Genomic DNA, 16,804 nt, shown 5'->3' with positions numbered 1-16,804 from the left:
AAGGACTTACTCCTCAAAAAAGGCCCTACATCCTCAAGCCCTCCTCACCTTACAGTGCATCCTGCAGGTCAGCTTTCTCAGCTCCATCATCTTCCAGGTCGTCAGCATCACCTGTTTCTCTAACAGGACTGTTTTCTTCCACTCTGGACCGCACCTCAGATAGTATTTTATCAAAAAATAATCGAACACGTCCCTGTATTCTTCAACAATCTTCAAAAAAAAAAAAATCGTTTCTTTCACGGTTTTCGATTGCAGCCCGCATAACATCGGACCGAATGCAGAAGACGCTTCGCCATGCGGAAAGTGAGTCGGCGGATTTTTCTCGGTCTTCAATACAACTTTGGTCCACTTAATTATCTTGATGTTCAATTAATAACGTTTTTTTTTTCTTTTTTTGGTTGGTGATTGTTACCTTGACCTTTTTTTCTGAGCGTCGTGCTCTCAATCGGTGATTTGGGACAGCCATGACCATTCGAAAAGTAAGGACTATCATGTTCATCAAATAGTCAAATGCTCTTTATAGCCTCCTAGAACCCAGTGGTGCTACCTTAGAAAGTGCAAATCCTTGATTGGAGCAACATCTCAATTAAGTTTTTCGTTCCCTTGCAGATTCTTTATCAGCAGAGCTCTCTACATCTTTCCTCAGTTGAACCTTGCCCCCTTTAAAACTCAATAGACTCCCTGTCAAGGCATAAATAGAAAATTGAAGAAGATTGTGGACTGTATTTGAAAATTGTAAAAATAAAACGAATGTACCACACTACTCAAATGGGCACAGTTGTGGTCTTCTTAACGGGGATCCCCTTAGCTGCAGTCTAGGTCACCACAATGGGTTTTAAATCGACAATTAATTAAATTGCTTTAATGATTGACTTAGTACCGACACCAAAAATTTTACTTGTTTTCACCGTCGTTGTTCTCGTACAAGTACTTCGACCTTGCACATCGTGCTCAGATAATGGGAGAAAAGCAGCTTTTTTCAGCTTTTACAAGCTCTTTCCATCTTAATCAACTCCTTCACCCCCTTTACTAGCAAATTAGGCATCTAATATCATTGATACCTTGACAACCGGTTCATGAGGGTGCAGAACGAGGGCACGGGGAAATCCTCGTGGTGGATGATCAACCCCGACGCCAAACCGGGGAAATCGCCTCGAAGGAGGGCGGTGACCATGGAGACGAGTAAATTTGAAAAAAGACGAGGTAAGGCGGGAAAATTTGAATTCGGATCAGTGGGTCAGGAGGGATCACGTTTCTACCCTCCAATTTGTCCTTAGGAATCCTTCTATCTAAACGTGAAAGAATTACGATAATATTCCAAGTGGTTCTCAGGTTATCGTCAAATATGTTCGGCAAAAAATAAAAATTTGGATGTGTTTCAAAAACCTCAATTTTCATCGCTCTTGGACCTTGACAGACAAAATTGCCTCTAACTCAAAAAGTTTTTGAGCTACAGGAATTTTTCTCATATGAAATTGTTTAGTAAGAAATGCCCTTTTATTGGCTCAAACTTCTTTTAAGAATATTCCAATTGAAAAAAGTGAAAATTTAATTAGAAAATTAGCGAAAAAAACACCCTAACTAAAATTGCTCTAACTACCGCAATTTCATACCTAGAAATATGTTTCTACCCTCCAATTCATCCTCAAGAATACTATTATATAAAAGTGAAAAAATTATGAAAAAATTCCAAGTGGTTCTCAAGTTATGACCAAAAATGTCCTTCAAAGTATAAAAATTTGAATCTGTTTCAACATCCTCAAATTTTATCGCTCTTAGACCTTGGCACACAAAATTGTCTCTAACTCAAAAAGTTTTTGAGCTACAAGAATTCTTCTCCTATGAAATTGTTTGGTAAGAAATGCCCTTTTATTGGCTCAAACTTCTGTTAAGAATAGCCCAATTAAAAAAAGTGAAAATTCAATAAGAAAATTAGCAAAAGAAACACCCCATTTTAAAACTGCTCCAACTACCTGGATTTTTAACTTAGAATTATAAATTTACCTTCAAATAAATCCCCAAGAATCCTGTTATATAAAAGTGAAAAAATTATGAAAATATTCCAAGTGGTTCTCAAGTTATGGCCAAAAATGTCCTTCAAAGTATAAAAATTTGAATGTGTTTTAACAACCGCAAATTTTATCGCTCCTAGACCTTCGCAGACAAAATTGTCTCTAACTCAAAAAGTTTTTGAGCTACAGGAATTTTTCTCCTATGAAATTGTTTGGTAAGAAATGCCCTTTTATTGGCTCAAGCTTCTGTTAAGAATAGCCCAATTAAAAAAAGTGAAAATTCAATAAGAAAATTAGCAAAAGAAACACCCCATTTTAAAACTGCTCCAACTACCTGGATTTTTAACTTAGAATTATAATTTTACCTTTAAATAAATTCTCAAGAATCCATGTTCACAAGCCATCTTATCAATTCCTCGCCCTTCAGGACATTAGATAAAGACACAGCATTTCTTCCAAACGAAATTTATTCCCTACAAACCTCTACCTGAGGCCACAAGAAAACCTCAATCAAAAAAGTGAAAAAAGCAACAACCAGGCCGAAAACCAGTATCACCCATCCGGATCTCTCGTTACTACTCGTCATCCCAAAGGGTTTAAACTCGTCCGCAATTTTCACCCTCTTCTTCGTTTGATACTCCGTATAGTTCGCCACCAGTCCGTTCTCGATGATCCTGGATAGTACCTCATTGAACTTGTCCTGGAACGGCGATCGGTAGGCCAAAATGTACGTTACCAGCGACGGCATTATTGGCTCCGGAACGATGTTGTAGCAGAAATCTTTGCCTTGGACGTTGCTCAGCTCCAAGTAGTATAGCGCGGTGCTTTTCCTGCAGATAACCGCATAGTCCGCACTACAGTTTCTTAGTCTTTCTTCTATTAACTTGTCATCGGTTTCTCCCGCTAAGATCACCATTCTTTTAAGGATCGTTTTCACTGTGTCGCTCTGTAAGGATCCCAAGAGGACGTTCTTAATAGTTTTAGTGGAATAAATGACGTAGTTGGTCCTGGCGAACTCCTCCACTGATTTCACTGCTAGCGCCGCTGGTTTTAAGGTAAGCGATGAGAGTATTTGGATATTAAATAACGTACAGGCATAAAAGGCGATGACCATCAGGCTCATAAAGAATATACGGAAATATTTCGTATTGATCTCTTGGTGAAGAGATCTTCCGCTGAAGATCAACAAGAAGATGATGAACACTTCAACCAATGATCTAGGTTCCTTTACCGCCTTAAAGTATAGATAAAGCATCGCAATTATGCATAAAGTTATTGCAATTGAATATGGCGTAGCGTAGAAGGGCCGCGATATGGATAGCTGCACTGGGATCAGGATTACTAGGTCGTCTCTGTTGTATGGATAAGTGTATTCCACCTGGAATGAAAGAGAATATGTTAAGAAGGTTATCATTTACTAGCACTAGATTGATGAGCAAAGAACTTGCGGGTGACATAAAAATCAATAATTGAGATTAAAGCAAGAACTCTTGAAGGCCAATATTTTAATCCAAATGCTGAGGCAATATGGAAACACTGGAATCAATCAGATCCATAGTGTACTTTGATGGAGTGAATAGAGTCTCCTCTGATCTAATTAGTCTTATGGTCTAATTCTTACGTTGACTGTAGCCTCTCGTTAATAATATATTGAGTCAAGTGACTTGAATGACTATAAAAATGACTCTAATTTACTAGAAACTAAACCAGTCATTTTAACGGTCTGTAAAAAGAATAAATAGGATTTAACTGCCTGGAAGAAAAAATCTTTCTCTTATAAGACTTGTCCTGACCAATTTGGAGTTGATTACTTTAATTGAAGAGTAATCAACTTCTTGGACTTGGATTTTGTGGATATATATTCCCTACAGTTCTCCTGCCTTAACTGTAGTCTCTTACTGTTAAGAATAGTGATTCCAGGTTTCTGGAACGTACCAGGGTAATCTTTAAAGCCCTTTTCGCTTCGTAGAATATTGATCTTAAAAGCCTTCTCTGCTTGATGCATGAAGAAATACACCCTTACTACAGATAAGTAAGTACCTAATCTATCCAATGTTTGAGAAGAATCTTGTTCAGTAGTTCCATTGATAGCTTCTTCTGCTGATCTTCTTTGATCGTTTGAAGATAAAGGAACAAATAGATTAAATGAATGAATAGGGTTCAACTGCCTGGAAAAAGAATTTCTCTGTTCTTCCAGGCAGTCCAAAAATGTACCATTTTTTCAGAGTCCAAAAACCTGAAAATTTCTAATTCACCTTAAGTGCCTGGAACAAAATTTCATTTTCCTAAATTTTGGAATTTACCAGTAGGTGCGCTTCCTTTAACATAAAAGGCGTGATCCTGAACCATTTGGATTTGATGCCTTAAATTGAAGAATAACCAACTCCTTGGACTTTTTTCATAGATTCGGATCTTGTGGATATATACCCTCTACAGTCCTACCGCCTTGGTCGTAGTCCCTTTCTATTAGGAATAGAGTGATTCCAGGTTTCTGGGACTTACCAAGATAATCTTCAAAGCCCTTTTCCCCTTATAGAAGCTGTAAGTTAGAGTATTGATCTTGAAAACCTCTTCTATCTGAAGCATGAACTACGGATGTGTAAATTCTTAGAGACTAGTACCTCCAAGGTGTCTACTGGAGCAGTTACGCAAATGTTCAATACTCCCATTGATATTCTTTCATCTATTAAAGGTAGAGGAATGAATGAAAAAAAATTCTTTCTTATTCCAGGCAGTCCCAAAATTTTCCATTTTTTCAGTTCCAAAAGTTCCACCTCAAGTGCCTGGAAGAAAATTTCATTTTCCATAATTTGAAATGTTATGACTATTCCAGCTCACCAGCTAGTCCTTCCTACTCTCCTACTAGGTTGCTGTGAATATACATTCACTACAGTCCTACTGCCTTGGCTGTAGTCTCTTACTACGAGTTCCAAGTTTCTGGAACATTCCAGGACAAATTTTAAAAGCCTTTTTGCTTTCCAGAAAATGTTTTATAGAAACCGTTTATGTCTGATGCATAAACTATTGAAATTCACACATTCACATACCTTCAAGGTGTCTATTGAGGCTGCTGCTACTGCCATTGGCTGTTCTATCAAAGGAGAGTTCAAGAGACTGTCAAAGGAGCTTTTTCAATGGTCTTATTGGCTGCTTCTTCTGATGTTCTTTTATCAATTGAAGATGAAGGAGTGAGTGGGGTGAATGATTGATTAAGGTTCAACTGCCTGAAAAAATATTTCTTTTTTCTTCCAGGCACTCTCAAAATCTTCGATTTTTTGAGTTCCAAAACTGGAAAATTTCTGACCGACCTCAAATGCCTGGAAGAAAATTTCGTTTTCTAAAATTTTGAAATTTACCAGCAGTTACTCTACCAACAGTTCTCTTAGGAGTTCTTCCTGGGAGATCAATATATTTTCAATGCAGTTCTACAGTCTTAGCTGTAGCCTTTTACTGCTAGTAATAGGAATTCCAGGTTTCTGGAACGTACCAGGTTAATCTTCAAAGCCCTTTTCGCTTCATAGAATATTGATCTTGAAAGCCTTCTCTGCTTGATGCATGAAGAAATACACTCTTACTACAGATAAGTAAGTACCTAATCTATCCAATGTTTGAGAAGAATCTTGTTCAGTAGTTCCATTGATGGCTTCTTGGAGGAACGAATAGATCAAATTAATGAATAAGGTTCAACTGCCTGGAAAAATAATTTCTCTGTTCTTCCAGGCAGTCCAAATATGTATCATTTTTTCAGATTCCAAAACCTGAAAATATCCGACTCACCTAAAGTGCCTGGAAGAAAATTTAATTTTCCTAAATTTTGGAATTTACCAGTAGGTGCGCTTCTTTAAACATAAAAGGCGTGATCCTGAACCATTTGGATTGGATTACTTCAATTGAAGAGTAATCAACTCCTTGGACTTTTTTCATAGATTTGGATCTTGTGGATATATACCCTCTACAGTCCTACCGCCTTGGTCGTAGTCTCTTACTATTAGGAATAGTGATTCCACGTTTCTGGGACTTACCAAGGCAATCTTCAAAGCTCTTTTCGCTTCATAGAAGCTGTAAGTTAGTTAGAGTATTGACCTTGAAAACCTCTACTGTCTGATGCATGAACTGATGTGTAAATCTCAAAGACTAGTACCTCCAAGGTGTCTACTGGAGCAGTTACGCAAATGTTCAATACTCCCATTGATATTCTTTCATCTATTAAAGGTAGAGGAATGAATGAAAAATAATATCTTTCTTCTTCCAGGCAGTCCCAAAATCTTCCATTTTTTCAGTTCCAAAACCTAAAAACAACTGGAAATTTTCTAATTCACCTCAAGTGCCTGGAAGAAAATTTCATTTTCCATAATTTGGAATGTTATGACCATTCAAGCTCACCAGCTAGTCCTTTCTACTCTCCTACTAGGTTGCTGTAAATATATATTCACTACAGTCCTACTGTCTTGTCTGTAGTCTCTTACCACTGGGAATATGAGTTCCGAGTTTCTGGAAGATTCCAGGACAAACTTTAAAAGCCTTTTTGCTTTCCAGAAAATGTTTGGTAGAAACCTTCTATGTCTGATGCATGAACTAGTGAAATTCACACATTCACATGCCTTCAAGGTGTCTATTGAGGCTGCTGCTACTGCCATTGGCTGTTCTATCAAAGGAGAGTTCAAGAGACTATCAAAGGAGATTTTTCAACGGTCTTATTGGCTGCTTCTTCTGATGTTCTTTTATCAATTGAAGATGAAGGAGTGAGTAGGGTGAATGAATGATTAGGGTTCAACTGCCTGGAAAAGGACTTTCTTTCTTCTTCCAGGCAGTCCCAAAATCTTCCATTTTTTGAGTTGAAAATTCGAAAATTTCTGACTGACCTCAAATGCCTGGAAGAAAATTCCGTTTTCTAAAATTTTGAAATTTACCAGCAGTTACTCTACCAACAGTTCTCTTAGGAGTTCTTCCTGGGAGATCAATATATTTTCAATGCAGTCCTATAGTCTTAGCTGTAGCCTTTTACTGCTGCTAATGGGAATTCCAGATTTCTGGAACATTCCAGGACAAACTTAAAAGGCCTTTTTGCTTCATAGAAAATGTTCTGTAGAAACCGTCTCTGTCTGATGCATGAGCTGAAAAAATACATACGAAGTGTCATTGGTTGTTCTATCAGAGGATCTTCAAGAGGCTCGAGATGGTATTTGTCAATAGTCTTAATGGCTGGTTCTGATCTTCTATTATCAATTGTCCTTGGTTCAACATTGTTTCTTCTCCAAGCTCAACATCTTCAATTTCCTGATCATGAAGTGTTTGTTATTCATGCTAAGTAATAAATTATTTAAGGCACCATTCTATCGCTTTCTCTCTTGTTCCTCCAAACTCTCTCCTCTCCTTCCAACTCCAATTTGAGGGAATTGTCTAGCCTGATGCCCTACATATAATAAGGAGAGCGAATCATGAAATATTCACTTCCTCTCCTTTCAATTAACTTCTTGCTCATGCCCTCTCTCATTAATTTTCCCTACTCTTACTTGTTTAAGCCATATAGTTTATCAAGTAATAATGCTTCTTCAATCAATTTTAAATCAATGACAGGAGTGACAGTTAATATGAATGTCAAAGTACAAATTCAAATTAGTGAACTGTCATTTGTCTTCAAATTGAAATTGCGCTTTTTGGTGACGAATCCTGAAAGCTAAAAAAAATGTTCTTTCGCCGATAAGGGATATACTTTGTTAATAAAGGAGAACCAATGAGATGTCAAATCTTTCAATAATTTACCTTTTTCAGCTCAGAGGATTTTTATTTTTTATGCTTGGAATTAATAAAATCAGCCTTTTCGGTTACCATCGTGGCTTAAAGGTTTTTAGTAAAATACACCTTTTACAACCCTACTGACAGAAGTCAGACAATTATTGCCAAAAATCATTCGGTTTATGTCACCTTAATGAACATGATTCATAACTGCGCTTTTCATTGACGTATCCTGAGCAAGTATTTCTTAGTTTTCCTCGTGCAAGTTCTATGAACCAAATAGGATTTCTTAGTTTCAGCCTTAAAATGAATAAAAGCGTTACTTCTTGGCGCCATCTCTATTTAAAGGTCGGTACTTGACAGCTTCTTTAATAAATTTGAAATCACTGACAGGAGTGACAGTGATTATGAATGTCAAATTACACAAGATGAATTGTCAGCTGTCACTTGTCATCAGGATAAAAATTGCGCTTTTGTATATGCATATGTCATTAAAGACTTCTATTTTTTATGCTAATTAGAAATCCTCGTAAATTCCTTTTGGGGTACGACTTTCGCTTAAAAAATCGTTGAATGTGATTTCTGTCAAACTGCGCTTTTTGTCGACGAATCCTAAGTCACTGGTACTAAGACAGTGACATATTTCCTTTGGACTTAAATATTGAATTATAGTACCTCTCTACTAGGACTGTACTGTATTTCTTAGTTTTTTTTAAATACCCATAAGAAGTTCCTTGGATAAAACAGGATTTCTTAAATTTAATCTTAGAAAATAATAAAAGAGTTCTTGCTTAGCGCCGTCTCTGTTTAAAAATCGTTACTTGACAGCTACTTCAATAAATTTTAAATCGCTGACAGAAGTGACAGTTAATAGGAATGTCAAAGTGCAAAAGATCATTCAAATCTGTCAACTGTCACTGGTCATCAGGATTAAAATTACGCTTTTTGATGAAAAATCCTAAAAGCTCAAAATTTTTTTCTTTCAACAACGTCTTGATTTATTCGTATTTTAATTATATTCTGGTTTATTGTATTATGAAGGAAACCAACTCAAAATTTGCATGTCTTCCCTAAGACAACCATGGATAAAATAGGATTTCTTAGATTTAGCCTTCGAATTAATAAAAGCGTTCTTTTTCCGGTCATCTCTATTAAAGGCTCAAAATTGACAAATGACATAAAATTAAAAATTCCTTCAAGAGACCGAAAGATCGGATTAATTATTTTGAATTCGTACCTTGTGACAGGAATAAACAATTACGCCAAATGCCTGGAATAAACTGAAAAATTAATTATAAAGTATAAAGCCTAAAAAGGGTCTTAGAATGAACTTCTCCCCTTCCTACTCCAATTAGGTAAATAAAACAGGCGACTACCCGGAACGTAAATACAAATTTGTTCTTATCAGCTTAAATCCTGGCTCCTCATTGGTGGTAATAATACCTTCACCATTAAAAGGCGAGCATTTCAACCAATAGAAACGATGACGTTATGTCATACATGAAATTAGGCTTAATGCACACGCAACGTATTCCAAATTAATGTGAAATGCGTATTTTACCCGAAACTTACCACGTTATCGACCATGATGCTTGTCAAAAAAAGTCTTGAATTAAGGGACATTTGTGCCAAACCCTTAATAACATCCTTATAAGCCCCCGAGTGTTTCTTCTCGTCCCCGTAGGTGTCGCCGTCTGCGGGACGCCGAAACACGTATGGAAACCTCGTGCTACTCACCAGGATCTTCCCGATAATAGCATCCTTACCGAAATAGTCGTCTCCATCCCTCAAGGAGTGCACAGTTTCAAAGGCAGAGATCGTAAAGTACTCCGCATTAAATATTAACTTATCGATAGAATTCGAGTATAACTTATCGCACGTGAGTCGTACTTCCGTAGACTTAAGGTCACCCTCCCGGATGGCAAAGTAAGCAGTGGGCAAGACAGTGCCGGAGGTCTGTAGGGGCAGAAATGACATGATTGGCATCAAATTGTACTTGGTGAGACCCTCGTTCAAATTGTTGAAACGATAGTAGTCGGCTACGCTTTTAAAACTGACCCTGTTGCCCCGGTCGTAGTTGGTAAACAGTATCTTATCGCCAGTGCGGAAACTCTTCACGCCGCTGCTCCTCAAGGTCAAATGAAACTTGTCCTTCGACATAATGAAGATCTTCGACTCGTAAGACATGGTGGTGATGTTCAAATGGAGATGGAACCAGAACATGTGGAATTGGTTCAAGGCGCTGGTTTCCTCGTAGTTGTATAACGGCACCCCCACTTTGTAAATGGCGTTCAGCAAATAGTCGAAGGGTTGTCTGCGATCTATTTCGCGCATAATCACCCAGGACCTCACCCGTTGGGAGTTGTAAAAAATCTTTAGGCATCGCTCGTAGTTTGTTAAGTCGGTGTCTAATGGTGGTGGTAAACCCAAGGGGATTTTGTTGGTGAGTGTTAGTGTGATCATGCCTAAAAGTATGCAGAATAAAGTATACATTTATCGGCTGTATGAAGTTAATTGACGGATATCTGGAATAAAACTAAATGGCAATAAAAAGCGACAGTAACGTGTCGTAGCGTGAGAGTGTGATTAGCGAAAAGTATGTACTGTAAATGGCTTTTTTAAATACGATATTTAATAATTATGTCGTCGTGTTTCACGATAAGCCATAAACAAACTGTGGACATCCAGAAAAATACATAGTTGCTTTAATCTGAGTTGGGGAATGACCGAACTGGGGTTACATATCATCTTTATATAATCCCTATGTCTGTCCTCTTCTACCACACTTTTCCCAAGTATATGATCAAGAAACGACTGAATGAGCTGTCTAAAAAATCATTTAAGAAGAAGCTTTCTTAGAACCAAAGGAAACTGATGGTTCTGACAAGCAAGTGTTGGTCAAACCGTATTCATAATCCGTATCCAAGGAATCAAAGGAAGCTAATGAGTCTAGATAATAAGAAAATAGAGAAAAACGTGACTAATATGAAGTAAACCTTTGTAACAGTATTGACAGGTTTCTTATTTATATCACGTCTCTGATTTGAAAATTCAGGACTATTCTAAAATTCACTGAATTCAAATTTCCCGCCTAGGCGAATACGTGACTTGTTGACGTCACCGACTAAACGTCACTGGAAGAGTAAAAAATTCAACCGATTTCTGTTCGTTTATTTCGTACAATTTTTAGGCAAGATATGTAAAACAACTGTTTCATTATTGTTTTGAACTTATGCCTAAATTCAAATTTCCCGCCAGAACAAATGTCTGAGATTATAATTTGAACTATTAAATGTCATTACTGTCAGCGCACTGTCACCATATTTAAAAGAAATAATTTTCGTTTACTTTTAGGCGCTAATTTGAATTGGTACCTAAATTTAAAATTCCCGCCTAAGCGAATCAATGACATTTTAGTACGAGTCAGATGAGCTGGAGTCAAATAAATGTCACTAATGTCATTGAAACGTTAACGGTAGTGTAAAGATTGCTAGCGATTTCCATTTGTTTAATTCGTGCAACTACCTATAGACCTAAATTAATGCTGGTTTTGACTCTTACCATACTACCATAAATGTTACCCCAACTGTCAGAAATTTATCGATTTCTGTTTGTTTATTTAGTACGACTTTTAGGCAAAATATGTAAAGTAATTTTTCCGTTATTCTATTGAACTTATCACTAAATTCAAATTTCCCGCCAGGACAAACGTCTGAGATTTTAATTCGAACCACAAGAGTCCGTGGCGCCGTTGACTATTAAATGTCATTACTGTCAGCGCACTGTCACCATATTTAAAGGGAATAATTTTCGTTTACTTTTAGGCGCTAATAAATGATTTTTTTTGAATTGGTACCTAAATTTAAAATTGCCGCCTAAGCGAATCAATGACATTTTAGTACGAGTCAGATGAGCTAGAGTCAAATAAATGTCACTAATGTCACTGAAACGTTAACGGTAGTGTAAAGATTGCTAGCAATTTCCATTTGTTTAATTCGTGCAACTACCTATAGACCTAAATTAATGCTGGTTTTGACTCTTTCTTTTTAATAAAACAAAATTAAATTCCTCGTCAAGGTAAATGAATTGAATTTTGTTTTTAGCCATAGAAGTTGGTGGCGCTACCGACGACCTGTCAAAAATGTCAAAATACCATAAATGTTCCCCAACTGTCAGAAATTTATCGATTTCTGTTTGTTTATTTAGTACGACTTTTAGGCAAAATATGTAAAGTAATTTTTCCGTTATTCTATTGAACTTATCACTAAATTCAAATTTCCCGCCAGGACAAACGTCTGAGATTTTAATTCGAACCACAAGAGTCCGTGGCGCCGTTGACTATTAAATGTCATTACTGTCAGCGCACTGTCACCATATATAAAGGAATAATTTTCGTTTACTTTTAGGCGCTAATAAATGATTTTTTTTGAATTGGTACCTAAATTTAAAATTCCCGCCTAACCGAATCAATGACATTTTAGTACGAGTCAGATGAGCTGGAGTCAAATAAATGTCACTGAAACGTTAACGGTAGTGTAAAAATTGCTAGCGATTTCCATTTGTTTAATTCGTGCAACTATCTATAGACGTAAATGAATGCTGGTTTTCACTCTTTCTTTTTGATAAAACAAAATTAAATTCCTCGTCAAGGTAAATGAATTGAATTTTGTTTTTAGCCACAGAAGTTGGTGGCGCTACCGACGACTTGTCAAAACTGTCAAAATACCATAAATGTTACTCCAACTGTCAGAATTTTACCGATTTCTGTTTGTTTATTTAGTACAACTTTTAGGCAAAATATGTAAAGTGATTTGTCCGTTATTCTTTTGAACTGATGACAAAATTCAAATTTCCCGCCAGGACAAACGTCTGAGATTTTAATTCGAACCACAAGAGTCAGTGGCGCCGTTGACTATTAAATGTCATTACTGTCAGCGCACTGTCACCATATTTAAAGGGAATAATTTTCGTTTACTTTTAGGCGCTAATAAATGATTTTTTTTGAATTGGTACCTAAATTTAAAATTGCCGCCTAAGCGAATCAATGACATTTTAGTACGAGTCAGATGAGCTGGAGTCAAATAAATGTCACTGAAACGTTAACGGTAGTGTAAAGATTGCTAGCGATTTCCATTTGTTTAATTCGTGCAACTATCTATAGACGTAAATGAATGCTGGTTTTCACTCTTTCTTTTTGATAAAACAAAATTAAATTCCTCGTCAAGGTAAGTGAATTGAATTTTGTTTTTATCCACAAAAGCTGGTGGCGCTACCGACGACCCGTCAAAAGTGTCAAAATACCATAAATGTTACCCCAACTGTCAGAAATTTACCGATTTCTGTTTGTTTATTTAGTACGACTTTTAGGCAAAATATGTAAAGTGATTTTTTCGTTATTCTATTGAACTTATCACTAAATTCAAATTTCCCGCCAGGACAAACGTCTGAGATTTTAATTCGAACCACAAGAGTCAGTGGCGCCGTTGACTATTAAATGTCATTACTGTCAGCGCACTGTCACCATATTTAAAGGAATAATTTTCGTTTACTTTTAGACGCTAATAATAAATCATTTTTTTTTTTTTTGAATTGATGCCTAAATTTAAACTTCCCGCCTAACCGAATCAATGACATTTGAGTACGAGTCAGATGAGCTGGAGTCAAATAAATATCACTAATGTCACTGAAACGTTAACGAAAGTGTAAAGATCGCTAGCGATTTCCATTTGTTTAATTCGTGCAACTACCTATAGACGTAAATTAATGCTGGTTTTGACACTTTCTTTTTGATAAAACAAAATTAAATTCCTCGCCAAGGTAAGTGAATTGAATTTTGTTTTTAGCCACAGAAGTTGGTGGCGCTACCGACGACCTGTCAAAAGTGTCAAAATACCATAAATGTTACCCCAACTGTCAGAAATTTACCGATTTCTGTTTGTTTATTTAGTACGACTTTTAGGCAAAATATGTAAAGTGATTTGTCCGTTATTGTCACCATATTTAAAGGGAATAATTTTCGTTTACTTTTAGGCGTTAATAAATGATGTTTTTTTTTTTAATTTATAAAAATATGAAATTATACTTCCCGCCTAAACGAATCAATGACATTTTAGTACTGGTCAGATGAGTTGTAGTTATGTCACTAATGTCACTGAAACGTTAACGGTAGTGTAAAGATTGCTAGCGATTTCCATTTGTTTAATTCGTGCAACATTAAATTCCTCGCCAAGGTAAATGAATTAATTTTTACTTTAAGGCACAAAAATTGGTGGCGAGTAAGTGTCAAAATACGATAAATGTCAGTACTGTCACCCCAACTGTCAAAATTTCTACCGGTTTCCATTTGTTTATTTTGTACTACTAAGTACTTGGACGGCGAATCAAGCGATGGGCAATCAAAGGAAGTTGTGCAAACCATATTGAAATATCTTATCAGTTTTCTTATTAATCCAAACTATCTTGATGATGTATATTCAGGGGATCAAAGAGGGCTAATGCTTCTGGATTATAAGAAGATGTTGTCTTGTCAGTTTTCCAAACTACGTTGATAGATCCAAGGAATTAGAGAAAGTTGATAATTCATATCCAGGCAGCCGAAAACTTACAGTCATCTTCTTCCAGCATCTTAGTGACTTTTCTCACGTATATAATGAGAAAACTGATTACAAAAGTTATTGGTTCTGGTAATAATAATAAAATGTCTGCTTTGTTAGCCACCTTCTAGCCTACTTCCACAACAAACTAAGACACATCTGCAAAGTACATGATCAATGAAGCTGATGGTTCTAGTGTAGAGAGTTCATTTCCAAAAAATACCTCCTTCATGCTCAGATCAAATCCCCAAAACCATCTTTGAAGTTTTACCATCAATCAATGAATGCCTGGAAGAAATTCACCATTTTATCGACCTATGCTTGCACCACTGGTTTTGATCTCGTGATCAATTTAAATCTAGGTTTGTTCCAATTCTTCTCATTTAAGGTGCTTTGGGGTGAACTCCTCGTCTTCCTCTTCAGAAAGTCCTAAACTCAAGCCGACCAAAGCTCCTTAAAATAATACTTAACCCTGATTGGCATTAATCACTGAAGACTCTATACAATATTCTTCCCGCAAGAGGCTTATGGAGGAGTTAAGTAGGTTGACTTGTCTTCTCCTGATCTGATTTATATATCAACCAATGAGTCTCTACTATTGGAAGTTCAGAAGAGCAATAGAACCAAGACTAAACTGTGTCGGTACGATGCATAAAGCTGCTTAACTTCTTAATACATCACGATCGCATTGTCTAACCCAGAAAGTCATTAAACGAGAAAAAAAAACTCATTAAGACGAAGCGGATGATGCCCTTGAACTCGAAAATGGCCGGCTCTTCTCCTCCTAATTTCGACTATTTAAAGCGTAACATCACAATAACTATCATCGCCGTCTGCCGCAATAATTACACCAACTAAAAGCGGAGAGATTAACAAACGGCCAATTTATAAGCCGTTTAGTTGAAAGGCATACGGGCGTTACGAAGAGATTCGTTGAGCGTTAGGAGGAGTCGACGGTAACGAGGGTTAAAAAATTGGTCAAAGAACTTTTAATGAAAGAATCGATTGTGTTAATAGTTGCGGATGTTCAGTAGTATCTGCTGAGGTAATTGATTCACTAAACATCTAATGGTTCTAAAAAAGTCACAAGGGTCTGACCAAGGGGCATGATCAACTCTTGGTTGTATGTGCTCATGATGATTGAGAGTAATATGGCTGCAATCAGCCTGCCTAATCCCTATTGGAACTTTATATTGAAGACATTATACCTTTTTAAGCTACATAACCCTTCTCCAAGCCTCGCCCTTAGATCTCACTCTAGTCAAAATCTTCTTCTTTATCTCCCTTTTCTTAGCTACATCACTACACACAGACGATTCATAGTCTGCTCTGCCTCCTGGAATACAGGAACGTACTCCTTCGGAGGAGCAGAGTAATAATGAGTTTGAAGTGAGTGCTCCTCTTATAGTGTGACATTTCAATGTACGAACACATCTTGGCTTGTCTGACCTGAGTACAGGCCGTAATGTTCTGCATTATCAAGAGTGAGAAGAAGATATCGGATTGTAAAGTAACGAATATGCCTAAGAGCCTTGTAGAGCTTTTTATCAATCGGACAACGCGCAGGAACCGCTATTATAAAAGTCAGGAGCAGATGAAGAAGCAGACTTTTAACAATAGGCCCTAACTTCGATTTTCCGGTAAGGCAAGGAGTAGGAGAGAAGTATTATAATGCCGTTAAGTCTATACAAGTGAGAGAGGTCATACCTGAGATCAAGGAGTACAAGAATATCTTGATGACTCTGATGCTTTAAGTAAGGCAAGGATTAGGAATACGTTCTACGTTATAAGAATTTTTTGTAATATATTTTGAATATTTGTTAACGAATTTGTGAATTGGTTGCGCCAAGGGGACAAATGGAAATAGGCGGATTTCTATACATTCTTTCAGTGAGATTTACAGTTGTTTGACATTTAGTTGTCGGTGGTGCCACCAACTTTTGTAGCTTAAAGCAAAATTCAATTTATTTACCTTGGCGAGGAATTAAATTTTATTTTATAGAAAAGAAAATGTCAAAAATAGCATTAATTTTCGTCTATCGGTAGTTGCACGAATTAAACAAATGGAAATCGGAAAAAACCTTGAGACTACCGTTAACATTTCAGTGACATTAGTGACATTTATTTGTCGATGATAACACCAGCTCATCTGACCCGTACTAAAATGTCATTGACTCGCTTAGGCGGGAAGTTTAAATTTAGGTGTAACTTTAAAAAAAAAACACCATTTATCAGCGCCTAAAAGTAAAGGAAAATTATTCCTTTAAGTATGATGACAGTGCGCTGATGTTTAATTGTCAACGGCGCCACTGACTCTTGACGTTTAGTCACGTGGCTTAAATAGTTTCGTCCAGGCGGGAGATTTGAATTCGGTGTCTTAATAATTCAAAGGATCAAAGGAAACTCACTCCTTGGACAACTTTAGCTCCTCACTTTGTTCTTCAAATTTCTGCATCAGCCTGC

At 36.8% G+C, this 16,804-nt stretch overlaps 1 protein-coding gene across 1 annotated transcript in view; it reads right to left on the bottom strand.

Annotated features, from left to right (window-relative positions):
* Positions 1 to 2,478: 2,478 nt before the first annotated feature.
* Positions 2,479 to 16,804, bottom strand: part of LOC126741355 (uncharacterized) — an 80,092-nt gene continuing 65,766 nt past the window's right edge. The window contains exon 2 of the mRNA XM_050447747.1: positions 2,479 to 3,390. Coding sequence (XP_050303704.1) covers positions 2,479 to 3,390 — 912 coding nt within the window. The remainder of the gene's footprint in view (positions 3,391 to 16,804) is intronic.

This window comes from Anthonomus grandis, chromosome 10, assembly GCF_022605725.1.
Source record: "Anthonomus grandis grandis chromosome 10, icAntGran1.3, whole genome shotgun sequence".
Classification (NCBI taxonomy): domain Eukaryota; kingdom Metazoa; phylum Arthropoda; class Insecta; order Coleoptera; family Curculionidae; genus Anthonomus; species Anthonomus grandis.
Note: the sequence above shows the minus strand (reverse complement) of the source record. Positions and strands in the feature narration are given on the sequence as shown.